The following is an 18,093-nucleotide window of genomic DNA, read 5'->3' as shown; positions in this document are numbered from 1 at the left end:
ATCAGCTGTAAGTTTACATGTAACCCCTCCCTCTTGAGCTTCCCTTCTACCTTCCAAGAACTAACATTTATTGAGGTCCTACTGTGGCCCAGATCCTGGGCCTGGCACTTGACATGCTTTATTGCATCTGATTTTATAACAGCTATTTGAGGCAGCCAGTATTCCCATTTGAGTGAAGAGAAAACTGAGGCTCAGCGGATGGGAGGACTTGCCCAGTTCTTCTGGCAGCAGAACTGGGGCTGATTTCCTCTGGAGCTCGCTCCACGTTGCCGTGCAGTAAACATATATGTTTTCTGGCTTTCTATTATTATATTTCTCAGTTACAATAAGGGAGCATTAAGAGCAAAAGCAGACATATTGTCAAGAGTAAATTTTATCTCTGTGGCTTTAAAACACAAACAAAAATAATAATTCCATTAGTAGGGGAAAATTGCACCATACTGCTGAGTATAAATTTTATTGCTACAGTAACTGTAAAATACAAAGATGATAAATGAAAAGTTGGAACATTTATTTTTGGGAATACATTTTAGTGGCATAACTAAAATGCACCCGAATTGAATAATGCCAGTACTTGTTAAAAATTGTAGTCAGCCTCTTGACCATGTGTATGATGCAGACTGCAAAACACAGACGTTTGATCCTGGCTGGTATTTGCACTTGCTGGCTGTGGGGGGAGGTGGCGCGGGGTGGAGGGGAGGATGGTGGAGCCAGTGGTTTTCTACAGAAGTTCCTGTAAAACCGAAGGGGTAAAACATTTGTGGTAGTCAGTGGAAGTTTGGGACTGGAAAAATCCTGTGTTCAAGGCTCAGGAGGGGAAAGCTTTTAAAACAGAAATCTTTCAGCCGTGTATAATGCCTCTTGAGGAGTGAATCCCAGACAGTCCTGATCAGGAAATGGTGGAGGGGATTGGGCGGGACCTGAGGACATCTCATGGCATTAATTGGCAGGTGGCCATGGTGGCCTTAGTCCCAGCCCGCGAGGATCTGTTCTTAGCTCAGACACCCGCCGAGGCGGGCAGCGAGGCTGCTCAGCGCCGCTCAGCAGGGGCCAGCACCGCTGTCCTCAGGGACACGGGCTAGCAGGCAGCACTCAGATCAGAGGAGCGACACGCGTGTTAGCATGTTAGTTCTAAGAGGTAATCATCTCATTTGTCAAATGAGGAAACCGAGGTGTAAGAGGTAGTTTAGCCAGAGTCACACTGAGGACATAATAGAGTCAAAATTTGGAAGCAGGTCTGTTCAGCCCCAGACCCCCTGCTCGCTCTTTGCAGTCGTTCACATTGAATTCCATTAAAATAATATCATGATACGGGGTGGGAGGCTTCCGAAGGCCTGTTGGTACCAGGGAACAAGATAGGAATGGAGTCTGTATTTGCAGAGACTCGTGTCTGAGATGTGGATGGCAAGCATGGCCCTCTTGACTCTCCATTGTTCTCAGTCAGAAACGCACGTGGCCTGTGCATGAGAGTGTCTGCTCACGTGGCTCCTGGTTGGAAAAATGTTATATACCCTTAAGTAGGGCACGGGAAGCTGGCGATGAATAGATTTATCCTTTTGCCGTTTTTCTGAAAAACGAGCTTTAGGTGGAGCCGTTCCTTTATTATTCTGCCTTCCGGAAATCCGCAGCCACTTTGGAAATCCGATGAGAACTGCTCTGAGTCTGTGTCTCAGAAATTCACATCTGACCCTGTTTTTCTCTTTCGAGAACCAAAAGGAAAGGCCATCAGTGGTGGTGGCCCCGTGTCCGGTCCTGGAGCGCCAGCCCCACCACCGCTGGTCAGGTGGAGCGGGCACCCCGTGATGCCCAGCGGCATGAGCTCTGGGTTTTGTGTTGGGGGTGGGGGGGCGAGGAGCGGGTGACCCCCTCCCCTTGGGCCCGCAGTCGCCGCTGGTGCTTACAGAACGGTCGTGCTGGGTTTGAGACGCTTTCCCTCCAGTGGCCGACCTTTGCCCTCAGGTTTGTTTTCTTTGCTTCCTGACCCCTTTTCTTTCTTTTCTCTGTGGCTGCACCAGGCGGCACGTTCGGTCCCTGACCAGGGTTTGAGTCTGTGCCCCCTGCAGTGGCCGTGCAGTGTCTTAACCACTGGGCGGCCGCGGGAGTCCCCTGCACCCTGCTCCTTGCACGCTGGTTCGTCACACCTGCTCTCCACCTTTCCTGCCAGTGGCGGAGGTGTGCTTTATCGGAAGCTTTGTGGTGGGGAATTTGGCAGTAGCTGTCAGATGTCTTGAAAATGTGCTTATCCTTTAACTTAGTAATTCCGTGTTTAGGAATTGACCCTAAGGAAATCACTGGATAGTATACAAACCACATATAAACACATACACAGATATCACATCTGCGTGTTTTAATTGAAATATACTTGGCATATAACATTGTGTAGGTTGAAGGTGTACTGCATGATTGATTTAATACATTTATATATTACATTATTTCTGCTTGTGAATTACAAATATTAAAAAAAAAAAAGCGCAGCACAGGTCTGTGGGAGAAGGGACCAGCAGATATGCTTTGTCTCTTTGGAGCCCCTGGAGTCACCATGTGACTGTCACTCTTGTGCATTTCACGCCTCTGCTTCTTTTCACAGCAAAGCAGTTGAGAGCCTCGCTGGAGGGGGCGGCTCTGAAGTTCAGCGGGTGAAGGAAGATGCTCAGAAGAAGGTCCGCCAGGTCGAAGATGTCCTGACCAAGAGGATACACCTCTTAGAAGAGGCGAGTCTGCGAGCCCTGAGGAGACTGTTCGTCACAGTGGGTTCATAACAGAGGGGGCAGAATCTTGTTCCTTTTCCTCTTCTCTGTAACCTGTCAGGGTGTCAGCAGAAGCAAGAGCCCTCCTGAGTGCCTCCTGGCTGCAGCCCTGCTCTGGGCGCTGTGCGTGTGGAATCCGTACCTGCGCACCCTGCACGCCGCCCTTGACCGTCTGTGTCCTGCAGATGAGGGCACGGAGGGACAGAGAGAAACACGAGTCCAGCCTTAATCCCCGGTTGGACGTTCTTGTTGTTGAGTCTCTAAGTGGTGTCCGTCTCTTTGTGACCCCATAGACTGTAGCCCGCCAGGCTCCTCGGTCCATGGGATTTCCCAGGTAAGAAGACTGGAGCAGGTTGCCATTTTTTCCCACTCCATGGGATCTTCCCGACCCAGGAATCAAACCCGGCTCTCTTGTGTCTCCTGCATTGGCAGATGGATTCTTGACCACTGAGCCACCAGGGAAGCCCATTTAAACTTACAGCTGCTGGTTCTAAAGCCTGTATTTCGGCTGCCACACCACCCTTCTTCTCATCTAGTTCAGTCTCTTTGCAGAAGGGGAAGCTGAGGCCCAGCGAGGGGAGGGCCCACCTAACACAGCTCAGCCTGGAGCCGGGCTTCCTGACTCGCGTGGCCGCGCGGCCCCGGCCCCAGAGCACAGCCTCCGGCCCCCACCCTGCCCATGCTCCCTGACCGCTCTTCTTGGGGAGCCGCTCGTGTGGCCCCTTCTCCCACCGACTCTCAGCCAGGTGCTGCCTGTGACTGGTGGGAGGCAGGAAGCTTCTTGGCCAAAATATATTGTCTCCTAGGTGTTAGAAAGTTTTCTTCCATGTTAAGCTAGTACTGAGGAATAATAGCAGTTCCTTCATTCTTGGTCTTTGAAGTCTTCGTTTCATCTCACTTTCTCTACCTGTAACCTTGATTCTTCTGAGCAGGTAAGAGGGGCGATGACACCTGGATGGAAACAGCAGATCCGCTTGTTCTGTGCTTTGCGGTTGATAACGGTCTTTTCCGTTCTTCCTGTTCACAGCAGCCCCAGGGGGGTGTGTAGGTCCAAAATACAGATGAGGAGACTGGCTCAGAAGGGCGGGGAACCTAGTCTGGATCGTAAGCAGCTGAGCTGAAAGCAAAAGGAGAGTCTTTTGAGCACGAATTCTGAAGTTAAAACGTAATTCTGAGACTTCGGGAAACTTCACCTCTTGGCTCAGTCGTCTTGGGTTTCCCGGTTTCGTGCTCCCCGCGTTTTAGGGAAACAGCGTGCCTGGCGTGCGGGGTTGAATTCCTGCTCAGTCACCGGTTTGTCACTGTGGAGAAGACACGTGCCCCTTGAGGCTCAGCTGCCTCGTCTGTGAAATGAGGCTGAAGGCACCTGCCCTGCAGTGATTGTAATAACCTGCAGTGAACCAGCGATTTATGGGGCTTACCATGTCTGAGACACCACGTGTCGCGCACCTAAGAACGGTTTCTTAGCCTTTTCATACACGGGTTTCGTTCATCCCTTCAGTAGATGTACGAGGTAACTGTCCGTCTTTGAGAACGAACCCCGGGGCTGCGGGTGCCGGGTGGGTGCCGGGCGCTCTGGCTGCAGTGCTTCCGGCTGAGCTGCCCCAGCCTGTCTCTCAGGCTGTAATTCCTGGAGTTGAGTGAGGATCACAGATGACATAAATGAAGCTCCTTGCTCAAAGCCCGGCATCAGCAGGCACTCAGCAAATAATAGGTTCTGCTGTTTTTTGTCTCAGGACATTGGTAAGTTTTCCCCAGCTGCCATCGAGATCTTCAGGCTCTCGCCCTCTTGGGAAGGCGGTGGTGGAGGACATGCTGTGGCTGGGGCAGGGAGGGGAGCCAGCATTTGTGGAGTCTCCTGGGATGCAGCAGGCATGTGACAGAGTCTCCAGCAACTCTGGAGAGATGGTGCTCATTCGTTTTCTGTTTCTTGTTTATTTAATTGTTTATTTGGCTGCACCAGGCCCTAGCTGAGGCGCGTGGTGTCTTCAGTTGTGGGTGTGGGCTCTGGTTCCCTGCCCAGGGATCGAGCCCCGGCCCCCTGCACTGGGAGCCCTCAGTCTTAGTCCCTGGACCGCCAGCGAGGTTCCTATCCCTGTCTTACAGGTTGGGAGACGGGCTCAGGCAGGTTAGGGGCTACGCGAGGTCACCCAGCGAGTAAGTGGGAGAGCTGGGTTTTGAGCCCGGTTCGATCTGACTTCCCTCTGTGTGGCGCAGTCAGAGGCTGCTGGCCGAGGGCTCACAGATTGAGACCCACCGTCAGGCGACTTTCCTGAGCACCAGGACCTTTCCCCTCACACAGATGCTGCCCACGCCATCTAGACAGTTTCCCTCTGGCTTCTCTGAGCTCTCAGGAAGAACACAGAGTTTCTCACCACCTAAATCACCTTGGAGGTTTAGAAAATGTACTTTCGAGTCGTGTAGTCATTATCTTAAAAAAAAAATAGTGAGGGGCAGTGGGGTGTGGGATGAATGTGTATGGGAATGGTGGTGACTCTTAGGAATTTATGTATGTTTAGGTGTTGAGAAGCACATTTCTCTTCGTACTCATTGAAGCTGTAAATATTGATCCGATTTTTCAAAACCCCAAATACGGTTCTTGTAGAGTCTTTTCCACTGGAAATGCCTGTTACTCTTTAGGATATAAGAGGGGGAGAATGGTTGGTGAATGTATTTATTACTGATTCTCCCCATGTGTAGTACAATTCAGGGAGGGGAAATGTGCCGGAGAAAAAGTCATAAATATTTATGTTTTAATCCAATTTCCTTTCAAAATGTTCCCAATTGTATTGAAAAATTGCATCAAATGCATTTAATTTAACTCTAGGATGTGAAAGCCGCCCAAGCAGAAATGGAAAAGGCCTTTGCTGGGACAGAATCAGAGAAGGCTCTGCGACTAAGCTTGGAAAGCAAGCTTTCAGAGATGAAGAAGATGCGCGAGGGGGACCTGGAGATGGCTGTGGTCCTGGAAGGGAAGGACAGGTGGGCTCGCACCCCCGTGAGGCTCCGATGTCCGTTTGTCTGGCCGCGTGGTCCACTACAGGGCCTCCCAGCTGGCCCTAGTGGCAAAGAACCCACCTGCCAGGGCAGGAGACACGACACATGGGTTCCATCCCTGGGCTGGGAAGGTCCTCTGGAGAAGGAAATGGCAGCCCACTCCAGTATTCTTGCCTGGGGAATCCCATGGACGGAGGAGCCTGCTGCGCTGCAGTCCATAGGGTCACAAAGAGCCGGACATGACTGCAGTGTCTTAGCATAGCACGGCATGATAGGGTCACAAAGAGTCGGACATGACTGCAGTGTCTTAGCATAGCACGGCATGATAGGGTCACAAAGAGTCGGACGTGACTGCAGTGTCTTAGCATAGCACGGCATGATAGGGTCACAAAGAGTCGGACGTGACTGCAGTGTCTTAGCATAGCACGGCATGATAGGGTCACAAAGAGCCGGACATGACTGCAGTGTCTTAGCATAGCACGGCATGATAGGGTCACAAAGAGCCGGACATGACTGCAGTGTCTTAGCGTAGCACGGCATGATCCAAAACAAGGGAAGGGGTCACCCCCTTCCTATCCTTGTTCCCTTCTTTTTCTCCTTGGTCCCCACAGTGAGGAAACTAGGGATAAAATCAGGATGAAAGGAGAAGGAATAGGGTAGTGATCTGAGGACAGAGGTAGGGTTAGTAGACAGAAATTCATGCTGAAAAGTTCTGCTTATACTAAATTTAGCATCCAGGTTTTGGCCATAAGCTTCCTGGTAGCCAAAGGAAAAAGGGAAAAACAGTCTTGGAGGGCATAGACATATTGCTCACGAGATGGAACAAGCTAGTAACTCCGGAGACACATGTGCAGCTGTCTCTGGGGGGAGGGGCCGCTCTGATTTCTGCTGGCTCTGCTTCGGCCCTCCCTGTGGTGGGACTCGCCTGGGGCTAGAGCCAGTGTGTTCCCTCCCCTGAGGTGGGCCTGCCTAGGAAGCTAAGCTGAGGTCAGAGGTGAGTTCCAAAGCACAGAGCTGGATGAACAGGGCTCTGTGGTCCTGCCCTGGTGAAGTGGGTCCAGATCTGTCACGTAACCGGCCGCCACTGAGCAGAGCCCGCCCTGGGAGGACCTCGCTTGTGTCCTGGGCTCTCACCACCCTTCTCAAAGGTAGGTGATCTAGCCGCTTGATTTCCTTCAATCTGACCTTACGTCTAGTCTGTGTCTCTAGGTCAAATACGGCCCACAGACACTTATATTTGGCCTACACAGTATTTTGGTAACTTTCAATTTGTTGCTAACATTAGGAAGAAAAAATCTAATTTCATGTGAAAGTCTAGATTTCTAGTTTCTCTTAAAAACCTGCAAGGCATGGCAGCAAAACTTCGCACCTCTGAGCTCGACTTTACTCAAACCCAGCTAAAATCTAGTCTGGGATCTGAACCCACCCTCTTTCAATTAGAATCACTCACCTGGTGTCTGGACTTACTGAGGCTCAGGTTCTTTGTGTCTCAGCTCAGAAGGGGTTCAGCGAGAGGCAAAGTGATAGGCAAGAAGTAGATTTATTAATATAAGATGCTTGTGAGAGATGGAGGTGGTCAGGCAAGAGGGCTCTGTCCTGAGGAATAAGTGGGCTACAGTTTTATAATCAAAAGAGAGTTGGAGGCGGGGGAGGGGAAAGATCGCTTTCTTCCTCATTCTTCCGGTAAAGGTCAGGCTTACATCTCTAGCTCCTCCTTTGTTTTGGGGAGGAGAGTGTCTGACCCTGTGAGGTCAAACCAGGACTGTCAGCACTGATTATTCAAATCAGCAGAAGGGTGGTGACTTGTTTTTTCTCTCACTGGATGACCTGGGGCATATTTCGTGCTTTTATTTTGGTAGCAGGCCTGTGCTGCAGTAGCTTCCTTGAGCCGTTGTCAGCTGCAGTGGCCTCCGAAGGTTCCCTAGGCTTGCTCTGTCTATATTCCCTGGCGGCTCAGTCAGTGAAGAATTCGCCTGCAATGTGGGATGCCTGGGTTTGATCCTTGGGTTGGGAAGGTCCCTTAGAGGAGGACATGGCGACCCACTCTAGTATCCTTGCCTGGAGAATCCCACGGACAGGGGAGCCTGCGGGCTGCAGTCCATGGGGTCGAGTGGAGTGGACGCGACTGAGCGACTAAGCACAGCACAGCACATAACCCCCTACTGGGACTTCTACAGCTGCCTGTATAATCATCCTGTTCCGCCCCGAGCAGCAGGGCTGGGCCAGAATCTTGCTGGACCAAGGCTGCTCTCTTAGCGGGGCGGGGGCTCCGGGTTCGCCACAATCTGCTCCTTTTCCATCCCAGTCTAGAACTTGCTTTAAGGTAACTAGAAGGTGAAGTCGTATCCGACTCTTGGTGACTCCATGGACTGTAGCCTACCAGCCTCTTCTGTCCAGGGGCTTCTCCAGACAAGAATACTGGATTGGGTTGCCATTTCTTTCTCCAGGGGATCTTCCCAGTTCAGTTCAGTTCAGTTGCTCAGTCATGTCTGACTCTTTGCGACCCCGTGAATTGCAGCACACCAGGCTTCCCTGTCCATCACCAACTCCCGGAGTTCACCCAAACCCACGTCCATCGAGTTGGTGATGCCATCCAGCCATCTCATCCTCTGTCGTCCCCTTTTCCTCCTTGAGTGCAGCACTTTCACAGCATCATCTTCCAGGATTTGAAATAGTTCAACTGGAATTCCATCACCTCCACTAGCTTTGTTTGTAGTGATGCTTTCTAAGGCCCACTTGACTTCACATTCTAGGATGGCTGGCTCTAGGTGAGTGATCACAGCATCGTGATGATCTGGGTCGTGAAGATCTTTTTTGTACAGTTCTTTTGTGTATTCTTGCCACCTCTTCTTAATATCTTCTGCTTCTGTTAGGTCCATACCATTTCTGTCCTTTATCGAGCCCATCTTTGCATGAAATGTTCCCTTGGTATCTCTGATATTCTTGAAGAGATCTCTAGTCTTTCCCGTTCTGTTGTTTTCCTCTATTTCTTTGCATTGATCGCTGAAGAAGGCTTTCTTATCTCTTCTTGCTATTCTTTGGAACTCTGCATTCAGATGCTTATATCTTTCCTTTTCTCCTTTGCTTTTCGCTTCTCTTCTTTTCACAGCTATGGCCTCCTCAGACAGCCATTTTGCTTTTTTGCATTTCTTTCCCATGGGGATGGTCTTGATCCCTGTCTCCTGTACAATGTCACAAACCTCCGTCCATAGTTCATCAGGCACTCTATCAGATCTAGTCACTTAAATCTATTTCTCACTTCCACTGTATAATCATAAGGGATTTGATTTAGGTCATACCTGAATGGTCTAGTGGTTTTCCCTACTTTCTTCAATTTCAGTCTGAATTTGGCAATAAGGAGTTCATGATCTGAGCCACAGTCAGCTCCCAGTCTTGTTTTTGCTGACTGTATAGAGCTTCTCCATCTTTGGCTGCAAAGAATATAATCAATCTGATTTCGGTGTTGACCATCTGGTGATGTCCATGTGTAGAGTCTTCTCTTGTGTTGTTGGAAGAGGGTGTTTGCTATGACCAGTGCATTTTCTTGGCAAAACTCTATTAGTCTTTGCCCTGCTTCATTGCATATTCCAAGGCCAAATTTGCCTGTTACTCTAGGTGTTTCTTGACTTCCTACTTCTGCATTCCAGTCCCCTATAATGAAATCTTTTTTGGGTGTTAGCTCTAAAACGTCTTGTAGGTCTTCATAGAACCGTTCAACTTCAGCTTCTTCAGCATTATTGGTCGGGGTATAGACTTGGATTACTGTGATATTGAACGGTTTGCCTTGGAAACGAACAGTGATCATTCTGTCGTTTTTGAGATTGCATCCAAGTACTGCATTTCCGACTCTTTTGTGGACCATGATGGCCACTCCGTTTCTTCTGAGGGATTCCTGCCCGCAGGAGTCTTCCCAACCCAGGGATTAAACCCTGGTCCCCCACATTGCAGGCAGACGCTTTACTGTCTGAGCCGCCGGGGAAGTCACCTTAAGGCAACTAAAGCAGGTCGGTTTTATTGAAGTATAAGTTACATGCGGCACAACAAGTCCGTTTTAAGTGCAGTTTGATGACTTTTTGCCTCTCCAGTTGACTGTGTGATAATTTCAGGTTGGAACCCCTAGAGAGCAGTCTTACTCCTCTTTCCAAGTTTTGGGGGGCATTGCCCCCAAGCTGCCAGTTCCCGCTGTGCTCAATTATTTTAGTCCTTTCGGGGTGCCATAACAAAACATCACAGACTGGGCAGCTTACGAACGATAGAAGCTCACTTCTTACAGGTCTGGAGGCTGGGAGTCCGAGGGCCAGGTGCCAGCGTGGTTGGACCAGGGTCCTCGTCGGGGTCTCAGGCTTCTCGTTGTGTCCCCTCGCTTCCCGGCCTACGGGGTCTTTCTGCAGCTTCATTCATGTTGCCGCTCAGGAGGGTTCTAACATCACGACTTCAGCTCTTCCCAAAGGCCCCACCTCCTAATCCCATCACCTTTGGGGTTAGGATTTCGGTACAGGACTTGTATAGGTGGACGTGAATTTTCAGATGCTCCAATCCGCATTGCTAGGTGCTTCAGCTGCATTTACTCATGCCTCCCCTTTACCTCCGGCGCTCAGGAAGCTCTGAAACTTCCAAGCCGTTGCTCTTTTATCCTACCGAGGTGCTTCCTAGGCTTAGCTAGAAAGACTCTTCTGAGGGTCCGCCAACAAAATGCTAATTGCTGAATGTTTTTTTTTTAAAGTAATCATAGCCACTGCTATTTGTCGAGGTCTGCTGTGTGCCTGGGGTCATGGAGCATTTTAAATAGCTTATCTTTATTCCACAGAAGCGAGTGGTCCCCACTTTATAGCCGTGGGAATGCAGATTCAAAGGTTAAATAGCTTGGCTGAGGTCAGGGAGCAGTTCCTACAGGGTAAGGGATAATTCGGTGACCCAAAGAGGGATGTGCTCAGCTCTACCTGAGGGGGCCTGGCTGACCATGGGTGGTGAATGGGTGGGCGTCCATCAGGTGGGGGTGGGAGCAGAGTTGTGAGGGGGTTCCGGGTAGACGGAGGTCCCTGGAGAGGCCCTGGGGCAGAGAGGGTGGCCGTCAGCAGGGCCGCCAGCTGCCTTGGCCCTTAAGCCGGGGCCTTGAGTGCCTTGCTGAGGAGCTGGCCCTTTACCTTGGCAGCCAGTCTGTTACACGTTGCCCTGAGAAGCCTTGGAAGACGCACTCCTTGTTTTCATTATCACTGCAGCAGCTCAGCTCTGTCGGTCCTGTTTCTTTAGCCTCACTCCCAGATTTCCTTGGGAGAGAAGATTTCCCGCTCCACCCCCCGCCCCCCTGCCCGACCTGGCCCAAATTCATAATCCATGGCCGTCGCTAGTGGGGGCTGATGAAAGTCTTTGAGGAGGAGGGTGACTCGATCTGGCCATAGTCTGGCTGCTCAGGGGGTGGATTGGCCATGAGTGGGCTGGAGGCAAGGGGACAGCTGATGCCCCGTGAATTCTGGCCCTTAGTCTCCCACCTGCAAAATGCAACTCTTCAGTCCTCCCACATGTCTCCTTTGAAGGTGTCTGGCCCCATTTCCTACCTCCTGCTCCACTGAGCTGAGGGAACAGCTTAGAATTAATATTTAAATTGTGTTCTCTTTCAGACTGATTGAGGAGTTGAAGCTGTCTTTGAAGAGCAAAGATGCTTTAATTCAGTGCCTTAAAGAGGAGAAATCTCAGATGGCATCTCCTGATGAAACCGTGTCGTCGGGAGAACTCCAAGGACTTTCTGCTGCTCTAAGGGGAGACGGGGAGGGTGAGGCTGAGGTGAGGCATGGCGGGGGGTGGGGGCTTTAATTACCCGACCGGACCCCCCTGTGGGATGAGTGCATATTCAGTCCCCACAGTCACACACTCTGGCCTTCAAAATACCAGGTCCCTGTCGTGAGCTGAGGAATTAGCAGAAATCCTCCTTTGCCAGGGGCCCTGGCAGTTTTTTTCTTTCCCGTCTCGGGTGTTTGTAGAGTTGGTTAAAAATACAGTCCATACCCGAACGCCTCTGTTTTACCATGTGTTAATATGCTGTTGCCTGGGAAGTTTGCTTTCACCCATCGGGTTTTTTGAAGGGAAGTTTGCTTTCACCCATCGGGTTTTTTGAAGGGTGGTGTCATGGTATGTACCTGTTTTGTCGTCGGGGTCAGAGGCGGGCTTGAGGCGAGGTCTGGTCTGAAGCTTCAGAGGCGGTGGGGAACGGAAGTAACTTGCCTCGGGGCCTGGCTGTGCTTGGAGTGGGGGGGTCAGCGTTCCACCTTGGTTAATCTTGGCACCTTGCGAGGCGGAGCTCTTGTAGAGACACACTCAGAGAGTTGTTCTGTTCTCCCTGGCTCCAAGAGGTGGGTCGCTGGTACAGACCCTGTAGCCCCCGGGCCCCCTGCCCTATGCCTGGGGCTCCCACGGCCGCAGGTGGGCAGGCCCTGAGGTGCAGGCAGCCCCGGCGGAAATCTTCTGGTTCTGGTTGGACCCAGGGTGGCTGCGGGTCCGTTCATGCCCGGGGACACTTTGGAGTGCGTGGAGCGTCTCAGTCTTTCTGTGGAGCAGGCTCGTCTTTGTCCTGACCCAGCCGTGAGCTCTGTAGCCTCCCTGGCTGCCTTTGGCCGTGATGGGCCTGCGTCCGCCCCGCCCTCTGGCCCCTCTTGCTCCCTGCGTGCTGTGCAGTAGTGGCTTTTGCCGCTTCCTGCAGCTCCTTGGTTCGTGCTCCATGGGGCTGGTCGTCAGCCGGTGGGGGTACTTGTCTTTGCGTTCTTCCCTCGGGCAGACTTCAGGTGAGCTGTAAAGAGTGGATGCTTGGGCTCGTGAGAGCCTCAGCAGCGGAGACAGAACGTAAGTGGAGCGCTCACTCTCACTATTCTGGGGGAGCTCCTGGTTCGTGGGTTCCTTCCGGGCACCAATGAATGCCTTTTCTTAGGCTGCACAGACGGAGTGGGAACAGGAGAGAAATCGCTTTGAAGAGAGGATCCAGGTATGTTGATGCCGTTTCTGCAAGTGCCTTGAGGACGCCCTTCGGCTCTTTCCGGGGCACAGCAGGTAGTTCTGGGTGACGGCCGGCGGTGGGCACTGAGCGCCACTGCCTGCCAGCTACGCCGTAGGCACGTGAGAGAGGGTTTGGTAGCCTTGGCGATGACTTGGTGGAGCGGGCCTTCCCGTTTGCAGATGTGACCCAGGAGGCTCAGACAGGCGAGGTCCCGTCCCCAGGTGCGGCGAGGATTCAGACCCGCCGGCCCGACTGCAGAGCCGCTGCGCTGGGGTCCCCCGGTCCCAGCTGCCCGCGTCCGAGTCCTGCCTGCAGCGGAGAAAGCGCTTTCATGTCCATCATCTCATTTGATCCTCAGAACAGCCCGGGAGGGAGGCAGTGGTGATTAGAAATGAACTCAGACTCTAAATGCATATATTCAGTCTCCATCAAACCGAATTCTCTGCTAGCTTTTGAGGCATTAAGGAGTGAAATTAATGATCTGTTATTTCCCCCAAATAACCCGGTACGGTTTCCGAGGCTCTGCTGTGACTGAATTCAGGCTCCAGAAGACACTGGAGTCCTTCCCATGGGACTAGCTGTCACCATCCTAACTGATTTGATTCCCTTTCTCCACCCATCCCCGTCGCCGTGAGCGGCAACGCGGTAACCGGGAGCGACGCTCAGCGCTACTTGGAAGCATTAATCACAGGTTGACAGGAGGAGGATGGAACAGCTGCGTTTGAGTGTGCTTTTAGAGATGTATTTACAGCGCATTTTGGTTAGAACGCATCAACTTAGTGAATCTGTTTCTAATCTAATTTAGGCACTTCGGGAAGACCTGAGGGAGAAGGAAAGAGAAATTGCTACGGAAAAGAAAAATAGTTTAAAGAGGGATAAAGCCATTCAGGGTCTAACCATGGCATTAAAGGCGAAGGAAAAAGAGGTATGTCGGATACACCCGAAGTTAGATTTTTCTTTGTTAGCTTCTGTGACTGGCCTGTCTTACCCTAAATTTTTAGCTTTAGGTAAAAAGTTTATAAGAGAGCTGAGCTGAGTGTGGAAAGTAGGGGAAGGGTTGTATTGTCCGTTAGAAGTTCTTCTGTAGAGGCTAATCCAGGGATGTCCAGTATGAATATAATGTGAGTTACAGATGCAATTTAAAATTTTCTAGTAGCCACATTAAAGGTGGTAAAAAGAAACAAGTGAGGTTCGAATGTTATCCTTTCACCATGTAAGCCGGAAAACAAAAATAATGATGAGGTAGTTACCATTTTTAAACTCCGACTTTTGTCTTTGAAGTCCGAATAGGCTTAGCACATCTCAAGTCAGACAGACCACATTTCAAGTCTCCAAGAGCCCAAGTGGCTAGTGGCTACCATGTCGGAGAGTAGGTCCAATCCTCTGAAAGACAACAGAAAATTGAGATGACGGTGTTTGGGAGACAAGGCCGTGGCTGTGACGTCTCACCTGGATGGTTCACAGGCCCCTCCGCGTTGGTCCTTTCTAATCAGACTCAGCACCTCCCTCACCGCCCGTCATCCCACCGCGATGCTGCATTTTCTCTCGCTTTTGTCTGTGTTGTGGCACCACCGTATCCCCAGTCACACCACCTGGAAGTCTCCCTTGACTTTTGCTGCCTGGCTCGCTGCCCTGGGGATCCAAGGTGGTGCCTGGGGGTTCTTTGTGTTCTTCCTGTTGTGAGGATCGTGATCTCTTACGTCTCAGTCACTGCTGGGCACCGATAGTAGAGACAAAGTCTAGTGGAGACAAAAGGCAGCATGAGGGGTCGGGACTGAGGGGAGCGCAGGTGGCTGTGACGTGGAGGGAAGGGGGCCTGGTCCCGCTTAGAGTGGATGTGGGAGCTCCACCGCGGTCACCCTCAGTGACTTCTGGAGCTTCTGAGCAGCTCGGTGGAGTGCTTCCTCTGGGAGCAGGGGTCCGGGCTGAATCTTAGAGGGGGACCAAGAGTTAGCTGGGGGGCAGGTGGAGACGCGGAGCCGCCTCATGCAGGGAAGAGAACGCTGGCCAGAGCATTCAGTTAGGAAAGAGCTCCTTGTGTGTTTGCAGAAGCAAAACAGTTGAAGCCTGCCAGAGCGTCACGTACAGAGCTTAAGTGAGGCGAGAGAAGGAGCCAGCAAGGCTGCGTGGGGCGGTGGTGGTGGAAGTCAGTGAGTTTAGCTGCTCGGGTAGCGGGCTCTGGAGCAGGAGGCGTGTGACTGTACTCCCCTCCCCAGGGATGAGACTGTATCCAGACGGGGTGGCGGGAGGGAGAGGATGGCGGCAGGGAGGCCAGTGCTGAAGCGAGCCCCTAGCCCCCCATTCAGAAAGCCCGAGTCAGCAGTGATCACAGCAAGTAGGAGGGGAGGGGTGGGGCTTATTCAAGAAGTCAGATTGGAAATAATGAAAAATGAGAAGTAACTCTGGGGGATTTGGTGATGAGATGCAGGACTTGAGAGGAGGAGCAGCATGGGGCGGCTTCTAGCCGCACACCTGGGGCTGTGGTGCTCCCACCAGCCCCCTTACAAGCGCGGGTCGCGGAGGGCCACGGAGAGGCGGGGTGGCCCTGGAGGTGATGAGCCTGTCTGTGGTGGTGCAGTCACGAAGGCGTGTCTGCCTCTTTGCGACCCCGTGGACTGTAGCCTGCCAGGCTCCTGTGTCCATGGGATTTCCTAGGCAAGAATACCGTTTACAAGGTACCAACTCGGAGGAGCCCCTGGACTGTTCAGGTGAGAAGTCCAGGAGGCAGTCGACATGCCAGTCCCAAACTTGGAGAAGGCCCGGGCCTGAAGGTATGGATCTGGGAGTCAGTCTTCCACACGTGTGGGTGAAATTCTGAGAGCTGGTCTCCTTACCCAAGGAGAGCACAGGGTGGGCAGGAAGGCGGAGCCTTGGGCTGCAGGGGTGCACAGTTTCACAGATAAGGAGAGGAAGGTGGCCGCAGGGGCAGGACGCTAATAACCAGGAATCCGGGGTTGGGGAAGCCAAGGAGGCAGGAGTGTGAGTAGCCACTGGTGTCAGCTGCAGCGGAGGCTTGGTTCATAATCGCAGTCCGTGTCCATGTCGCGTGTTGGGAGCTCGGGACCCAGCTGAAGGCAGAGCTCGCTGCTGTGCAGGGCCCCAGGTGGTGGAGCAGGTGCCTTCTCGCAGAGGCCAGGGGCTGGCTGGGGAGTTTGTGGCTGAGTCTGGGCCATAGGAGAAGGTCACTGGAGGCGGTGGAGTTCTGGGAGGAGCCAGGCTGGGTGGTGTGGTGGGTCATCTCTGTGAACAGTACTATCGGGTTGACTAAAAAGTTCGTTTGGGTTTTCTGTAGGATGGTTAGAAAACCCGAAGGAACATTTTGGCTAACCCAATAGTAACCCTCAGCATGAGCGGGACATCAAGTTAGCACCTATACACATCACATTGTTGAAGCCTAACAGTGCTTCGGTGGGGTGAGTGTGGCATCCTCGTGTTACCACTGAGGGGGTGAAGTCTCAGAGAGGTGAAGTGCCTGTCCTAACGTCGTCCAGCTAGCGGCCAGTTGCACGAGAAGTCCCACTGTCCTGACTACAGAGCCCTCAGTGATAAGGGCTCCCAGTTTAGCAGGAGTGGCGTCTGGGCCATGCAGAGAGAGGAGATCCCAGTTGCACACTCGGCTACTCTTCCTTATTTTTACCCAGATTGAAGAACTTAACTCTGAAATCGAAGAGCTCAGTGCTGCCTTTGCTAAAGCCAGAGAAGCCCCCCAGAAAGCACAGACCCAGAAATTCCAGGTAAGTGTCGGCTTTGTTTGAAGTGGTCCTCCCTGTGATCCTTACCCCTGTGAGGTCAGGACCGTGCTGCTAGAAGGAGCCCAGGGAGCTCCGAGAGGTCGTGAGAACAGAGTTGGCTCAGCCAGTTAGAGGAGCTTCTCCCGCAGCTGTGGGCCGCTCGCCAGCCCCCTCGTCAGTCTGACATGAAGATGGTGACGGCTGCGCCCAGCGGTGCGAGTGCCGGGCGCAGGGCCGAGTGCCCTAGCTCAGGAGTTGGAGTAGACTGTGAGATGTGTGGATTATCTCATCTAACCTTCACAACCCGGTGGGGAAGCCAGTTTTCACCCCCCCACCCCGCTTGTATTTGAGGGTTTTTTGAAGTTTCAGCAAGGGTACGCAGCTGATTCACTGTCACACAGCCTTGTGAGGGCCAGGACTTACGTGCAGTACTTGCTGATCCTAACAGCTGGCCTCTGTCGAACATGCTCTATGTGCCAAGCGCTGCGCCCCGTGGATCAGCCCAGTGAGGCTGCCCAGCAGCCCCCTGAGGGAGGCACTGTTCCCATCCCTGTTCTCTGCTGAGGACATCCAGGTTCAGAGGATCGAGTAGCTTGCTCAGGGTCACCGTGGTGGAAGGAGCTAGGATGTGACCCCAGAGTCGGTCTCACGCCCCAGCCTGTGCTCTTCCCTGTCCCTCCCTACCTCCCCTCTGAGCCTGGCTGTTCCGGGCTTCCTGCTCCTGGGCAGATATCTGTTCCAAGCCTTGGTTAGTTGACCTGCCTGTTCTCTGTTTTCCCTCCAACATGGGCCTGCAAGGACTCGTGCTGGTCATCCCCTGGTCGCCCGTCTCTCTTGTTAAATATGCTTCTGTATTTGGAATTAGCATTTTCTTTCCATGTTATACAGTGTTTACCTGTTACTAATAACTGGTTAATCGATAAAGCTCCATCATCTGATGAAGCCCATACTACCTTAAAACTCTCCCCTCCCACGTCTCCCGCTTATGTTGTTTTTAGTTATAAAGTAGAAGTTAGGAGTTAAATCTAATTTAAGACTGCTTGGTTCCTAAGATTCATATCCCATGCCTTATCTTTTCAGAGCCTTGGTTCACAGTAAGAGTAACTGAAGTAATTTGGTTTCAATCCTGGTGTATTGCAAGGAGAGATACATTTCTGTTTTGGGACTTTCAGCCTTGCCTTCCCAACTATTTTGGTGGTGGTTAATGAAATGGAGCCAAGATTATACTTTGCACTGAGTTTTTCGTTTTTTTTTTTTTTTTACTTGCTTAGAAATTAACAAGCCTTAAAAGCTGAATTCTCAGGAAAACCATCCATATTACCCATTCCTTAGGGAAAAAAATATATGTTGGCAATTGATAAGCAAAGACCAGATATCCTTATAAGAGCTGTGATATTTTACTTGCTGTTGGCCCTTGATGGATAGAAAAGTCTTATCCACTCAAATGTTACCCTAACTTATTGTCTGTGTTCGTTAGTTTCATAACCCTCAGTCCTAAGGACTGTCAGAGTGATTTTTGAGGTCTTGTAGTTTGGCGTCGGCCAGGTTTCTCATCTTGAGAAGTGTGAAGAGCAGACACTGTTAAAACGCCTCAGGTTCTGCCTGGCTTGTTGGCTGTTCAGAGAGCATTCGT

At 51.7% G+C, this 18,093-nt stretch overlaps 1 protein-coding gene across 9 annotated transcripts in view; it reads left to right on the top strand.

Annotated features, from left to right (window-relative positions):
• CDK5RAP2 (CDK5 regulatory subunit associated protein 2) overlaps positions 1-18,093 on the top strand; it is a 183,555-nt gene that overhangs the window by 39,968 nt on the left and 125,494 nt on the right. For all 9 annotated transcript variants that reach the window (XM_019966830.2, XM_019966831.2, XM_070795383.1 and 6 more), the window contains exons 6-11: positions 2,588-2,711; positions 5,575-5,729; positions 11,363-11,525; positions 12,664-12,717; positions 13,535-13,654; positions 16,371-16,463. In XM_019966830.2, the coding sequence (XP_019822389.2) occupies positions 2,588-2,711; positions 5,575-5,729; positions 11,363-11,525; positions 12,664-12,717; positions 13,535-13,654; positions 16,371-16,463 (709 nt within the window). The remainder of the gene's footprint in view (positions 1-2,587; positions 2,712-5,574; positions 5,730-11,362; positions 11,526-12,663; positions 12,718-13,534; positions 13,655-16,370; positions 16,464-18,093) is intronic.

Source organism: Bos indicus, chromosome 8, assembly GCF_029378745.1.
Source record: "Bos indicus isolate NIAB-ARS_2022 breed Sahiwal x Tharparkar chromosome 8, NIAB-ARS_B.indTharparkar_mat_pri_1.0, whole genome shotgun sequence".
Taxonomy (NCBI): domain Eukaryota; kingdom Metazoa; phylum Chordata; class Mammalia; order Artiodactyla; family Bovidae; genus Bos; species Bos indicus.
This window is presented reverse-complemented; position numbering and strand designations above follow the sequence as displayed.